Source organism: Pteropus alecto, unplaced genomic scaffold, assembly GCF_000325575.1.
Source record: "Pteropus alecto unplaced genomic scaffold, ASM32557v1 scaffold65, whole genome shotgun sequence".
Lineage (NCBI taxonomy): Eukaryota > Metazoa > Chordata > Mammalia > Chiroptera > Pteropodidae > Pteropus > Pteropus alecto.
In genome coordinates, this window is record NW_006439191.1 from 6,832,439 (window position 1) to 6,848,031 (window position 15,593).

At 48.5% G+C, this 15,593-nt stretch overlaps 1 protein-coding gene across 3 annotated transcripts in view; it reads left to right on the forward strand.

The window, feature by feature from the left end:
- The window catches only part of TGFB2 (transforming growth factor beta 2), a 70,055-nt gene that overhangs the window by 416 nt on the left and 54,046 nt on the right, over positions 1-15,593 (forward strand). For 2 of the 3 annotated variants that reach the window (XM_015592767.2, XM_015592768.2), the window contains exon 2: positions 13,731-13,814. The exons of the other annotated variant lie outside the window; for it this stretch is intronic. In XM_015592767.2, the coding sequence (XP_015448253.1) occupies positions 13,731-13,814 (84 nt within the window). The remainder of the gene's footprint in view (positions 1-13,730; positions 13,815-15,593) is intronic. 3 annotated transcript variants of the gene reach the window in all.

Below are 15,593 nucleotides of genomic sequence, written 5' to 3' on the forward strand. Positions count from 1 at the left end.
GCCGCCCGCTTGGGAGCGTTAGGCTGGAAAACACTGCCTTCGCGCTGTGTTTTCTCCATTTCTCCCTTTCCTTCCCCCCGCCCCCGTCCTTTTTTAGGGCGTTATTCTCTCTCTCTCTGTCTCTGATTTTTTTTTCCCCCTCGCTTGACAAGGCCACCAGCTAGAAGTTAGTCCCCCTCTGTCACACGAGAGGCGCTCCCTCCCTCGGCCCGAGTCCAACTGGGGAATCTTGATGGGTTTGTTTTCTTGGCCCCGATTGGCCGCGGAGCCGGCCCAGCGGGTGCCACGAAGGGTTAAATAAAAACGGGGCTCAAAACCGGCCTCTGCGAGAGGTGCCCCTTTTTCTTGCCGAGCTATCCGCGGGTTCCACCCCCCCCCCAGCTTTCTCTATTGTCTCGAACTCCCCGAAAAAAATGCCAGCATTGCCGAGACAAACCCGATTTGGGAGACACCCCTCGAAAAACCTACCTCCGGACCCCCACTCCCGAATCTATTGCCACAGCTAGGCGTTTACAGCCCCCAAAGGCCAGCTCGTGCAGCCACGTCTCCCGTGGTTTCACCTGGAAGGGTGGAAAGCACAACTTCGTTTCTGAGGACGGTTAAAGGGGTTTGACTTCACGTTATTTTTTTCAGAATTCACTCAAATCTCCCTTCTTAAGCTGGCCGGGTGCTGTAGATCATTTTTCTTATGCGTTTAACTTTCTCCCCCTTGACCCTGGCGCTCCTGCAGTTAGTTCCGTACATTCCTAAATCTCAGAGTAGAAGACAGCTGATTTCAAACAAAAACAAAAACAAAAACAAACAAAAAAACCCCCTGACTTCTCAGAGGGCAGTGTCCTCAAAACCAGCTGGCATACAGCAGCGAGGGGAGGGAACTGATTTATTCAGGAGTTCTTTGGGGTGGGGGTGGGAGGGTGAAAGAGAACTTAGAATTATTTCCAAGTTCTTAAAAAAAAAAAAAATAGAAAAAAAAAAAAAGCATCATCCAGGGATAGCCGAGAGGGTTAAATACCAGGAAGAAGAAAAAGAAAAAGAAAAAAAAACTTCAACTTTTGCGTAGTCCAAACCCCAAGTTGTAAACTTTTCATTGGTTGCCCACTCTCTCCTCCCCTTTCCGTGCCCTATATACTTGCTGTCTGCCTCCCCCAAGTCTCTGCATCTTGCCTACATAGATAATATGGCCATCTTGATACTCTTGTCCTAGAGGTTCGAACGGTAGGGTGGAGCTTTTCTTTTTTAATATTTATTTGTAGTTTGACAAGTCACAGCTCTGTGACTTGCTGTGTCTCCTACTCATCCGTGTCAGAATGTCAGCCCCCGAAGTGACCCCAGTGTCCGTGGCCACCTTCTGTTGCAGCTTTTCCTCTTTTTATGCAAGGGCAGAGCAGATGCGGGAGACCCCGGTGGGCAGGACGAGTCTAGTATTGTAATTATGGCACCGTCCACCTCAGTGGTGATAAATACACTCCACCCCGGTGAGTCCCCAGGAGAAGTAAAGCTCTCTACCTGGGGAGGAGCCAAGGAGCTATTAGGCAAGAAAATTTACTGTCATTAGTCCAGAATCAGTGAGACGGAACAGGAGGTTGAGTCAGTTTGCTTTCCCCAGCACGTGCGTGAGTCCCGCTGGTTTTCGGGTAGACAAGCGAGTGTGTTACACAGAACTCGAGCGAGTCACCCCTTTCGTGTTTACCTGCACTCTGAACGGCTGGCACTTTTTGACAGAGAGAGGTCTGATCTCATCATTAGATAGCTAGAGAGAGCAAGTTGCCCAAGAAAGTGTTAATTCTGTTCTCTCAAGGATATTTTAGTCACAGGGCTAAGGTGATGGGACTCAGGATCGTGGTCACCACCAGACTGAAAACGTTCTCAGAGCATTAGGATTTCAGAGGATGCACCGAGATTCAGTGTGTGGATGTTCTTCCCCATCCCACCCCATCCCCAGCCACCGAGTAAATGAAAACTTCTGACAAGTCCAGTGTGAAAAATATCCTATCAGTTTTCATGCAGAGAATTCAGGCTTCTTAAAACTTGTATTGTGTATGGATAGTTAGGAGCAGAAAACCATATTAATAGCAGATTCGATCCTACTGTGCAAGGACTGTGGATAGTTTTATAGAAAGTAGGCTAACTGATTTTCCAGCACGTTCTAGTTAGACTGGAATATAGTAAACCCTTCCAAAAAAAAAAAAAAAAATGAAGAAAAGAGAAAATCACTCCACCATATTTTTAAAGAGCAAACTGAAAGTACAGCATTGGCTTATATACCAACTTTTCCTCGTTAAGACTGTGGCGGTGGCTGCGCGGAGGAAGCATGCCAGTCATTTCTTGCAGCGAGGGTCATAAGCCTCAGAGATGAAGCCATGGGAAAGATCACTGGTTCATTTCTTACCACCAACTTATTGGCGTTCGGGGAGTGACTTCAGCTCAAATATTACAAATATGCTCTAATTATACTCAATGAACTATATATCATTACAGATCGCTGATAGCCCTTTGTGAGACATTTTATACAGTTCAGACTAAATATTTTTAGCAACGTGGAGATTTAAAAGTAAAAATATAAGAGATATTGTCTATGCCTTCAGGCATATTTTGTCTTAAATATTATCCTTGGCCCAGCGTGCTATATAAATACAGTAAATATGAATAGAACTGGCCAGTTGCCAATCTCCTAGGATGAATTTTAGTCAAGAAGAAAGGTATTTATAGGATATAAATAATACTGTGTCAACATTTAAAGAAGGGGTCTGATTAGTTTTGAATTTGCTCATATTGATCTTTTCACATGCTGTTAGTTTAAGGCTCAAAGTGAAGTTATGCTAAGGTTTATAGATAGTTTACCTAGTGGGACTTGGTGGACTTCTAGTCCTTCTTGAAAATCTATTTGAAGTTCAGGATACGTCTATTCAAAAGATACTGCACGAGGCTTTGGAAATTGAGGAAGAGTAACTCCCTTCGCTAGGGTAAGATGCCAGACGATTGCCGGAAGCTTTGCAGGCTCGCACGCTCAAAAGCAAGAGGCGAGAAGTTTCACTTTCTCTCTTCCCTCCTCCCCCCCCTTTCATTTTGACACATCAGGCACTCTTTGTGGTTCTAACTGGTGACTTCACCCACACACCCCGCCCCCACCCTCAGGGATCCTGGGGCAATGGGTGAAGGGATGCTACTGTCACTTAGTGAGTGGAGGCCAGGGATGTTTCTGATTATCCTGGAAGGCACAGGACATCGCCCCCCGCCCCTGCTCTCCCCCCTCCCCACCAGAGAATTATGCAGCCCAAAAGATCCATAATGCCCATGTCGAGAAGCTCTGGACCCTGGTATTTATTTGGGGTTACCGAATTCTGCTAGTAGGGCCGTTTTAAAAAGTCATCAGCTAACGGTAAAATACCTTTATAATCAAAAGGACAGGAAAATGAGAGTGTTGAATACGAAGATAATCAGGAAGTCATTTTAATTAAACAGGAGTATGAACTGGACCATTATATGTACTATAGACTTTATTACAATGATCTTAAACCACCTGAATGACAGGCATCCGAACTTGCCATTCATTTAGCCTACGTCATGGTGCGGCCCCACCCATCAGCAGCTTCAGTCAGCAGCAAGGAAGGAAAGAACAGAGGAAAGGAAGTGGGGGAATTGTCCTGAGTCTTCCTTGCAAAGGAAAATAAGCAACTTACATGGATCAAGAGTGGGCCTTGCACGGTAGGCGAGCGAAGAAAGTCAGCGATCGTGTTAGTTTATTCTGTCGTGTCGAATGAGATAAACTAACATCTCCAGCCTGAGACGTCACTGCGAGGCTTCCTCTGCCATCATTTCACACGCACGTTAAACATTCGATACCAAACAATGTCCTTTTCTATTTCCCCTGTAATTTTCCAAGTGAAATCGTGGACCGTAGAAGGAATACCAGCCGCGCTGTGTTTTGAGGGATGTGACTTAGTCTGTTCATGGGTACGTCTTTCTGGGTCTAAATGACTGGATTATTGGCCCATTGCCCAAAGAAAGAAAGCATTAGCAGTTGCTGGGACGTCGTCGTTGTTTTGGCCTGATGTTCGGGGATTTTATTTTTTAAGATGCTCCGTGTGTGGGGGTGTGAGAAAGAGCAGTGGGGGTTGGGGGGGGAAGGGAGAGAGAGGGAGATGTCAGAGACAGACTCGAACCCTGACTTCCGCAGAGCTCGAGTTATTAATACACCACAGACCGACTCTGATGCCCGCACCTTTGTGGCGACATTGCTTGTAGCAACTCTAGTGCCCAGTTGTGGTTACGGTCGACTCAGGCCACATTCTCTGTCAGGATTTCCTCTTTTCTTTCTTTTACTTTTCAAGGACTAGGAAAAACCCTCAAAGAAGCACACTGTTTATAACTGAAGCAGTCGGCTGTCCCTGCGGCCAGGTGAGGCCAGGCTGCTTCAAGCCTCTTCCGGGGGCGCCCCACCCTCACCAGGCTGGGCTTTTTCAGAGGCCGGAGGCGGTGGGGACCCTTGACCTCCCGGGAGGGACCTGCAGCCCTCTGTGTCCACAGCGACCCCTGGAGGCCACTCCGGGAACTGCACTCTTTGAACTAGGACTTCTTCCTGGTGAAAACCCGCTGATGTGACTTAGTTGCAGCCTCTTTCACATAAAGATGCGAAAGAGGACACATCATCGTTCCTAGAGGAAATGGGGAGTGAAAAAAGGGCCGATGACTCACTGTTGGCCCCACATCAAATCCGGGGTAGAACCGAGGAGGCCGCTGACTCCCAGGCCGGCACCCAGAGATGACAACACACCAGGCTGCCTTTGTACAAGGTTAAGGACAATAGCGTGGAGGAACCGGGCCCTGGGAAGGGGTGGTCAAGCTGACCCGCCCCTCCCAGCCCACTCCCTGGGTTCAGCCGTGAGGTGAGCTGCCAGCCCAGGGGAGAGTCTGAGAACAGCCCTTGACACCGCGTTTCCGGTCCCGAGGGATCCTGGAGAGGGGACTCGCATCCTCCAGATGTGCTCGCTCTCCTTTGGCAGCTGGAGGGCGGATTCCATTTTTCAGATTCTGAGCAGCTTGATGAAATATGCCTCCGGCCGAGATAAACAAACCTTCCCATTGTCATGTTGAAACCATATGGTGGGCTTTTGTTTTTCAATATTCTTTAAACAACGATTTTTTTTTTTTCAACCTAGGAATTCCGTGTTCTTCAGGTATTTTAAGTTGAATAACATGCGAGGGGTTTTTTTTGTTTTTTGTTTTTTGTTTTTTGACGGCTTAGTTTAGGGGTTTGAGAGTTTCTCACCAAGCTGCGACCACACCTGGGTTCTTTTTGTTGTCCTTAGCTTTTGCTTCGCTCCTGACCTCTGATATCCAGAAGTGGGTGTGGCCACCGCCTTGCTTCCTGAGTTGGCTTGGTGGCCTTCACTCCACATAAAACGGCCCCCTGACCTCGCCCCCCGACCTCTTCCCCAGGTCTCTGAATTTCTTTCTGGTTCTTCAGTACTCTGGAATATCTGCATGGATGGTGCTTTCCTTCACTGCCTCAGGCCTCAGTTTCTCCACTTGTAAAGATGAAGATATCCGCTCTCTAGGGTGGCAAAGGGCTGAAGGCCGAGGGCGACGGGCATGGAGAAGCCCCTAGCTCTACCTCTGGCACTTAGCAGGCCAGCTTTGCAGGGCAGCTATTAGTCACTGAGTCGCCAATACCGTTGATTTTACCATACTCCAGTGTTTGGGTGGCATTAAGAAAGAAATATCACTGACAGCTATGATGCGCCGTTGATCATAAGAGATATTAAAAAGAGAGATTTTAGAGTTATCAAACTGAGATTAGAAATGGCTGCCATAGGACCCAATCCCACTAGCCAGGATGTCTCGGGCCCTCGGGCTTATTCTTTTCCTTGTAGGTTCCACTCAGTGGATCTGTTTCCTTTGAACACTTGGATTCTTTCTTAGGTGACCTTGGCCACGTGTGGGGCTGGGAAGCCCCCATGTCCAGCACTATCTCGTCTTCGTCTAAGGAGGCCTTGAGAATTTAGCCTTCTTAGGTAAGAGTTCAGACTTCTCAGATAACATCCGAGACTTTTCAGGGTCTGGACCCCACCTCTCAGTCAAGCTCCGCATGGAAACTGTACTCCGGCCTCGCCAACGTCTCTGCCTTTCTCCGCACGGGCCAATTATTTCCATGCCTCCCGGCCTTTGTTTATGCTGTTCCTTCCACTTGCAGGGCCATCTTTTCACACCTTTGAACATTCTTCGAGGTTTAGTCAGATGCCACCTGCGTACGAAAACGTCTCGATTTTCCTAGTCACGCTTAATTAGCTCTCCTTCTGGACTCTCACAATGCGGGCCCTCACCGCCGTCTCAGCCTCTTTTCTTTCCTTGCTGGTCAAATCTGGCTGTGTTCCGACCTGTCTTCATTAGGTTGGAAGTTGCCCCAGATCAGGAAGCGCCTGAGCCTTATCTGCATTCTTACAGAAACTAGCCACATGGATTCATTCGCTCAGTACTAAGGTTTAATAAATGAATGAACATTTCCCTTTGGAGAATAAAATCGAACCACCCGAAGACAGGTCTGTGAGTTCAAAGCATCAGGACCAGGAGAGGTGTAGAGATGAAATCCACTCACCTTCGTGACCAGGGGAGACGTGTCTGGTGGATCACAGCACTGTGCCGAAGGCCACATGAGGCTCCTCATACTGCGCATTTCCTGTCTCCAGTTTTACAGATGATAGTGATGGTGTGATGGGCGGTGATGAAAGCTAGCCTTCACCGCGTACCTACTATGCGCCAAGCACAGTTTTACATATTTTACAGGATGCACTTACTTAATCCTCACGCGCAACCCTGTAAGGTCCATGCCAGCATTTACCTGTGACATCCGAAGACATGGATACAGCTGTTTCTATCGGCGATCGACAGCAAGGCTTTCAGTTACCACCTGTAATAGGGGTCGTAAAATAGAGACCAGGAAATGGAGAGCATGAGCGTCTCGGCCTTTCGCAAAGTGGAATAGGACAGTGATGGCTCCCCTCTCCTTCCACGAATTACGTTCATAAGCTCTGAATTCCTTCCCCGCCAAAGGAAATACCGCCGAAGGCTCTGGGAGTTCGAAGCCCTTGCATCCAAGGGTCTTTTCTTCTCACCTCTAACACATTCAGCTTTTATCCTTGCCCTTGGTTGATATAAAAAAATTGTAATTTACCACACGTCGGGGGCCTGGCCTTTACCTGCCACCATTTTTCTTTCTAAAAGTTTTGATAAATTTGATTGGTAGGGGATTCACCTTTTCTCTTTTGGAGAATGTATTTATTTGGGAAGGTAGATGATGGTGTGCAGTGAGGACGGGCTGTGGAGCCACAGACCCAGTGAGTAAAAGACAGAGGCTCAAGAAAAAGGACTCTCAGCGGCCGAAAGGGAAGAGGTGGCATCAGACAGAAGAAGTCGGACTCCAGGCTCCGGCAGTTGTGAAAACGTCATCGTGTTTTGCTTAGTGACTTGGCTCTCGGTGCAAGTTATAAAACTTCCTCGTTGACATTTAAGTTGTTTCCCATTGAATTCAGGTCTTGGCTCTGCCATCACTGGCTTTGTGACCAGGGGGAAGCCTCTTCACTGAACCTGACCTCAGTTTGGTCACGTGTAGAGATGAAGACGAGAATGCCCACTCCCTAAGGCTGCGAAGGACGGAGGATGCCATAAGCAAAGAAACCCCTAGTGACGTCGCTTCCCGCACTTAGTAGGTCTGCTTTGCGAGGCAGCTGTCATTCACCGAATGGCAAACGCCGTTGACTTTAAGACGCGCCATTATTTTATATGCCGCCGAGAAAGAAATAGCGTTGCCAACGAATTATAACGCGCCCCTGACGATAACAGAGAAACGGGATTTTAGAGACAGTGAAATATGAAAAATATGCGAAAGCAGCGAAATTACATGCGCGGGAATCCGTGCGCACAGAACAGAGTGCTGTTCTAGAAGCATCCGCAAAGAAAGTGACGTGGAGGCTTGAGCGCTGCCCTCGGAAAGCTTCTAAGAGCTGCCAGCTGGTAACGGCCACCTCCGGGACCCGAGGCAGGAAGCCTATGTCCTGTATTTCTCCCAGCCAGAATGTCCCGCTGTGCATTCATTTCCAATTTTGATTTTTCGGGAGGCATCTCAAGATGCCACCAGTTGTTTCAAAGGTACATACATTTTTAGAGGAAAAGCCTTAAATTATTTGAACCGATCTCTCTGCCTATGCCCGTGAGCCACATAGCCCTCATCTCTTCCTCTTTGTGGGCCATAAACTCAGAAAGCCAGCAAAGGATGCAGGGGGGTGTCGTTCCCAGAAGCCTCCCGTACCCCGAGGGTGCTTCTGTGTGATGTGCTTCTGAGCCGGGGCGCCCATCCTCACGGGACCCCTGGCTCCCATCGCCTCCGCCGGTGGAGACTGTCGAGAAAGGAGCCAGGCCGGGAGTCGGGCCGAGGCAGGCGGGGCCGCCGCGGTGAGCCGCGGGCAGACCTCAGGTCACCTTGGCAGCCGACGAGCCCCAGTCACGGCAGTTTCTGAGCTGTCAGGCCATTCATTTCGAAAAAGATCTTAGCGGCACGATGACAGGAGGGAGTAGAAGCCTCGAAGAGGAGGATGAATGAGAAGAGGGGGAAGAGGGTGGTCAGCTGTCACCTCGGAGGGTCTGAGGAAGGAAACGAAAACCTGGGAGGGGCCGTCGGGGGGCAGAGGCCGCCCCGGGCCTGGGTCGGTGGTTGGCAGCACAGGCTGTCCCCGGCGCGAGGTCGCTCCGGGCCTGCTTGGACCAGTAAACCACGTCGCTGGTGTGAGGACACGATGCTGTCTGAGAGGGGCTGAGGTGCTGGGATTCAGCGTCTGTTAGGAGGAGGGCAGGGGAGCCCCACGGTGCTGCCTGGTCTTCTTCGGGGACCAAGGCCTTCCCTTCGCTCTCTCAGGAGCACGCGGATTCGGTCCTGCCCAGCCAGCCGGAGCGGGGACCTAGATGTCCCTTTAACCACGAGACGGGAGGAGCTTCAGGCGAATGGAAAAAGCTTCCTGGATATGGCAGAGCCCAGACCTTCTGAAAATAGTTCGAATGCGTCTCCAGCCTCCGCCGGCAGCTGTTTGTTCTCACCCCAGCGTGTCCCACATGTCCCCCCGTTCACAGGGGGAGCGGTCACTCCCCCATCGGGCCGTCCCTGCGGCCTGTGTGTCGGTGGCTGCGAGGCAGGCCATTCCTTAGAAGAGACACTGTGTTTCCAAAGGAAGGTTCACGGAGCAGCTGTTCGAGCATAAGACTTCTTTTCTGGGAGAGGTTGTTTGTTTCAGGAAATACCGTAGCATCTTTCCAGGCTTACGAAAGAAAGAGAAAAATGTTGGGACTTAGACGTTGGCTCTGTTCGTTTTGGCTTTTCCTACCTAACCCACATCACGCTGACAAATCCCACATCTGTCTTGACGAGCTGGTTCACAAATAACTAGCTCGTAAGCATCCTTATTTGTCACTTCATCTCGCGAACGAGAAGGCAGAGCTTGTTTTTGGAGGAAGACACTGAAATGACCACAGGTCCACTGGTCTTTGCACATCTCTGAGGAAACACTATCTAAAAGAGAAGGCGGCGTTTACTGATGCGTTTTAAGAGCACTAGACCATTCATCGTTGCCAAAACATAAATGGGGATTGTCTGGGAAGTACGACTTAGTGTTTAAGGGTTTGGTTCATTTCAGTGTTGTTTAGTAATTCGATAAATGCTTCTGAGACCAAATCCACGAGGGATCATTCGCTCTACGCCACGAGCAGCAGCAGGTCTGCCCTCCCTTCCATTGTGGCTTTATTCTCATTTGGTCATTTATTCCCTTGACTTAATCTCATTTTCTCTTCCGCTTTGACATCTCAGATGACTTTACCATCGAAGCTGTGTTTCTTTATCATAAACTCTTTATAATTAAGTTGCTTGGAAAGCCCAGAAAAGGTGACTGACTTATTTTGATTCCACTGTAATAATAGTCACAGACCAAGGCATATGGGTGGTTGGGGGAAGGGACTGTGTCCTTGGCGGTCTCTCCCGGTTTTCTGTGGGGAGGTGTTTCCACATGCAAGCCCAGTGCTTGGCGGTTGGGGCTTTGGGAATTAAGGAGGGGAAATCAGAGATGGAAGAACACCTGACTTTTACCCCACAGTAGCCAGGTAGAACCAAAGCTGAGTTATGGCTACCACCTCAGGCTCGAACGCAGCCCTCGTGCCCTTAGATAGGTCTGTTAAAAAGTCACGTCGATTTGATCACTACTTTAGTCATTCGCTTGTAGCTACTCATAGGATTAAGCCTGAGGTGGTTAAGTGTGTTAACGGAAGTCACCGACTGGTCAGGCCTAAGGACAAAGTCCTCAGCGGCCACTGTTTCACCCCCGATCTTGTGCCTTTTCTCTTCCACAGAATGAGGCGACTTGTGCTAGTGTGTCTTAGAGAGACAGAGAGAGATTTCAGAAGAATTCCGCTGTCAGAAAAGATCACCATCAGTAGGAAAACTGTGTCTATAGAGTCATGTCTGAATTCATTAGTTTTTTTTTGGCAGTAGGACGCAGATTCTAGAAGGAGGGTCTTGAGCCAAGCCGACCCCGAGTCATTGTACATTTGGGATCAGCCGTTTGCCCCTTTTCAGAATTTGCTGAGAATTCTCGAAGCAGAGTAAAAATTCATTGCAGTCTAGTGGTGGGAAGAAGCGCTAGGACCCGCTTAGGGAGCAGCTGTCATCACAAGCGACGTTTGTGTGAGGGTTTGGGAGGGGCTGAGCGAGGGAATTAATTTGTCGTGGAGGTTAGGGAGCATTCTTAACAACGTTTAATTCTGCTTAAGATACCAATGCAGCAAGAATGGCTTTATCTCTTCCTCAGAGACGCTTTCACACTGCACAAAACCACTGCTTACGGGAACAAATAACCCTTGTGAGGGGGTCATTTTTTCTTGCTCCACTTGGCTGGGCCGTTTTGAGGTCGGATGAGATTTCGTAAAAGGCCTTTGTAAGTCTCGAATTTTACCAAGCAGAAGGATCACCTGCAGTGCGTATCGTACACGCAGATTCCCAAACTCCTGCCCTCTCCCCTGCGTCCAGATCATGATCCGGTTGTTTTCAGGGGGGCTCCGGAAACCCACATCTTGACAAGACGTCCAGGCGATCGATTCTCAGGCAGGTAGTTCAGAATCGCACTCTGAAAACAGTGCGCATTTTTGTTGTATTGCTTTATTTCTTAGCTGTGTCATCACAGGCGGAAGTGAACCCTAACATTTTTGTAGTTAGCTTGGACTTTCAGTTACTTTGTAAATTGCCCATGCACAATTTTAATTCCAATCCTGTTTCTGTCTTATGACTTAAACGAGCCATAGTCTTCCATGAAGCATTGGTGAGCGCCCGAGTACTGCTAGAGAGTGTTATTTCTCTAAGACTATTAACGCCTTACATTTTCCCTAGGGTTTTGCATTTTAAAAAGCATTTCACGTATACCCGAAGCCTCATTGACCTGACAAAGCGTATCCATACCATCAGGCCACTTCAATCATAAAGATTATTGAAAATAGATTAAAAAAAAAAAAAAACTGAAGAGTAGCTTTCTTTGACTTAAATGATCACTCTCAGCATCACTTATATCTGCATCCGATTCACGGTTTTCACTTCTGAGGCACTGGATCAGCACCAGTGCATCCTGTCCACGGGCCCGGCTTAAAAACAAATAAACAAACAACAACGACAGACCGGAAGGAAGGGAAAGACAGGGTTCCTGTCCTGCAGCTCTGCCGCAGCGTGAAAACACAGCCAAAGGCTCACACTTGAGGGCTGCTTGTGGGGAGCTGCCCGTGACAGCCGTCACCTCCCCTCACGCCTGCACAGACTTGCTTTGACCTGGGTGAGCTCGGTGACCTGGGGCAAAGTTCAAGGATCTGGATCCTGTTGACAGAACTGTCCCTCTTCTACACGACACCCACCGGCCTGAAGAAGGTGCTGTTCCCCAGGAAAAGGATGTAAATCCCCCCCAAAGAAACGCAGAGGGCCACAGCTTGAAGACAAAGCGTTGCTAACCAGGGGACTTCTGCCGTGTGCCGCTCTGCCTTTCTCTGGTGATAGTCTTCGATTTTTTTTTTTTTTTTTCCCTCCTGAAGATAACTTACAGCATCTCCTTTCAGAGGTCAGATATGAGCGAGAAGACGGTTTGACTCGCTAATCTCGGGACAAACCGTTTATGCCCAGTGTAGCTTCCTGTCTTTGCCGACTGGTTATCTGAGGGAATTTTCTCCCTTTAAGACGGTGGAGAAAGCTCTGAAAATAAACAACATGGTTGCTTATTGGTGAGAACATATGTGAGCAGATGTCAGCTGGTAACAGCATATGGTGGCAACATGATAGCAGCATGTCTCAGAAAGGCGGGTGTGGGCCCTTCCCTGCTCTGCGGGCCATCCACTCTCCCACGTCTCAGTTCGAGAGGGTTCCGACTGGGAGGCGTAAGCCACACAAGTTTGAACATTTGTCACCGGGGTCTCATTAGCGAGCTCAGTGTTGGCGATGTAAGCTATAGGGTATGGAAAAAAATCTTCCCTATCTATTTGAAAATTGAGAGATAAAATGGCGCGAATGGAAAAAAATGAGAGAGGAATCCATAAGGCCGTTCGTCGTTGTTTGTCAAAAGAAATTTTCAAGCCAGGTCAGGTCTGAATAGTAACGGCGATGCTTCTAGAAGATGCGACCTAAGTGAATGAAAGGTGTATGGATTGTAAACCCGTGGAAGGCAGTTCGAGATCTGTCTGTCCAATACGTTACGTAACTGATGTTACTACAGTACTTGATTACCTTTTATCTGTCAGTCTTTTTAAACGACATCATCTCATTTCAATCTTATGAAAACCTTCGGGGGCAGCATTAGGTCTGCTTCATCTTGTAGAAACAGAGGCCTGTGTAAATCAAGGGACTTTTCTGAAGGTTCACAGCAAACCAATGACAGAGCAAGGGTTTCAGCTACATCTTCTCGTGCAAAAATCCTATGTGTACGATTGAGTCTACCACAGATAGGCTAGCCTTTGAACGCTTAGCAATGCTTGCTTTTCAACTTTCGATGTCCTTTGAATAAGAATACCGTGGGCAATATTCAAGATCTAGGTGCTGTTACTTTAAAGAAAGCGAAGTTCAAAATTTCAGGGTGTTTTAACTGTCATGGAGGATATGTTCAACACATCCCAGGGAGCCCTAGATGTTTCAACCGTAGCTAAGGAACCCCAGACCAATAGACACTTGCATTTTCGACTCATTCGAGAAGGAGTTTTCATGTGCGGGTGAGAACTGGTGACAGGTAGCTTTAGGAAAACTGAAATCCAGGCCAACCAAATGAAAAAAGGAGTTTTATTCTTAATAGGTAGGCTGCCTTTCGTCAAAAGAGGTCAAGGCCTTCCCTACTCATCTCTAATAGAAGTCAACGTATTTATTTTAACATTTTTACAGATTGTTACAAATTGTCCAGTTATTTTAACACTAGAGCGCATTAAAGGGAAAACTGGATTCAGGAGCCTGATGGCTGGTTAAGGGATGACAGAAGATCTGGGACCCAGAAGATCCAGGGTCCCCCATAGGTTTTTAGGGTGTTATCCCCTGGCCCCGAGGAGCAGAGACCTTAGATTTCTGGGGGAATGATAAGTAGATTCGCTGAGTCCCTCTGCTACTTTGGATCTTTGTATAGCTCTGTGCAAGGCATCTCATCAGTAAAATAGCTAATGACTGTGCTTTTTGAAACTCCTAGCTGTCTGCCCAGTTGTCACAACACCCTCTGGCTCAGTGGGCAGCTTGTGCTCCAGACAGTCCCAGGTGCTCTGTGGGCGCCTTGGTGAGTACGCTCGTCTGCTTTATACCTCGTTTGACATAGCGATATCGAGTTTCTCTGTAGTGTCTGTCTCCTGTGGGGAACCTGTCCGAGGCCACGTAGAATGCTGACATGCAGCCTTGTGCCCCCAGATTTTTGAGTCAGTGTTTATACGAGACACTCAGGAATGAATAGCTTCGAAGTCATACGATGACTCGATTGCAGTATATCAAGGGACGGGTTGTGGGGTACATGAGATGGGTGTTCCAGGGGTCCCAGAATGATTTGAAATAGTAACCTCCTGACCCTAAGGAGGTCACCCTCTGGAGGTCAGATCACGTGGGCCAGAACGTCGAGGGTCCTTTTTTGGTACCTTGTTTGTATCTGTTTCCTTATTCCCGGCACATAGCAGTTGCTCCGTGAAGGAGGAGACGTTTTTTTTCTTTTCTCCTGTGACATTCTCGGGGGAAGCCCGTGGGAGAGGAGCGCAGATGCTGTTATTTGTGACCTTCCTGTTGCCGTTTCTAAGAATGGATTGTCATGGGTCAAGGCTCCAGCTGACTGGACCTGGGAACGTGCCACTCACCCCAACCGCTTAGCCCTGACGCTCAGAGCCAGTGCCACGTGTCAGGCCGGGGGCTGCCGAAGCCAGAGGTCTCATTCCTTTCCGACTTGGAATATGAATCAATTCAGCTGGCTTTTACTGAGTGTCTCTTATATGCTGAGCAATGAGACCACAACAAACAATAGGTCTCGGTGACCCCGACACTCAAGAACTCCGGGGTCCGGGCTGCCCCCGATCATGCTCAGGGAAGGGGGGAGTGGGCTCGCAATCCCCACATTGGTTCGCTCTGAGTTGGTGAGGCCTGGAGAAGGTGGATTATATTGATGCTAAATGTGGGCAGAGGTCCCGGATACGTACAAAAATAAATGTTTTCATTACCCAGATAGATGTCTGGTTTACTGGCATGACCTGCTCTGCAATTTATCATGCCTAACCTTGCTTCTTAGGAATCAAGGAATAGAATGGCTTATATCCAGTGGCCTGAGCTGGGATTTCCTCAGAAGGAGCTGATTCTATTGAGAATATATATTATTTTAGTACAGAAAGCCTCAGAGTGGCTAGAAGCTGCCATGTGAATTAAAAAAAAAAAAAAAAAATGAAAGGTTTCATCGATGCTTTTAAAGTTATTCAGTCTCTAAATGTGTACTATTTCACTGTATTGAATAAGGAGTTAACTGTCTGATGTTTTTCCTCACCAGCTTTTTGGGAAAAGGGAAGGGCGTGAGAGAAGGAAAATGGCCCTTATGTCCCTGGGACTTAGGACAGCATCGTCATCCTCCCCGTGCTGGGTGTTGGGAAGGGCCGGGGTGATGGTCCCCAGCTGTCAGGAAGCCGTGGCTTGGAGAGGTAGACGCCCCGCCCCTGCTCATCGAGCGAGCTGGTGCAGAGCCAGAATCCGAACTCTAGTCTGGCGTCCAGGCCGTAGAGACCCCAGACTTTATTTTTGCCTTCCTTTCATGCCCTCTTCGGAGTCCCCTGAATTTTGTCATTTTCTCGCCTACGACTTCGGATGAATTTCCACTTCGTCTTTTCCGCCCGTAGAAACACATCGAGAGGCCCACCTTGGTCATTTGCCCTGTTTCCCTTCTCGCTGGGGGTTATTTGGGTTATTTCATGGCTTGCGAGCTTCCCTCTTCCTTTCGTGAAAAAACACTGGAAACGCACCCTGTCCCCAGCGAGTCTGGGAGAACCAGGAGTGTCTGCGAGGGTGTGGAGGGGCTGGGGGAAGCTGCACCCAG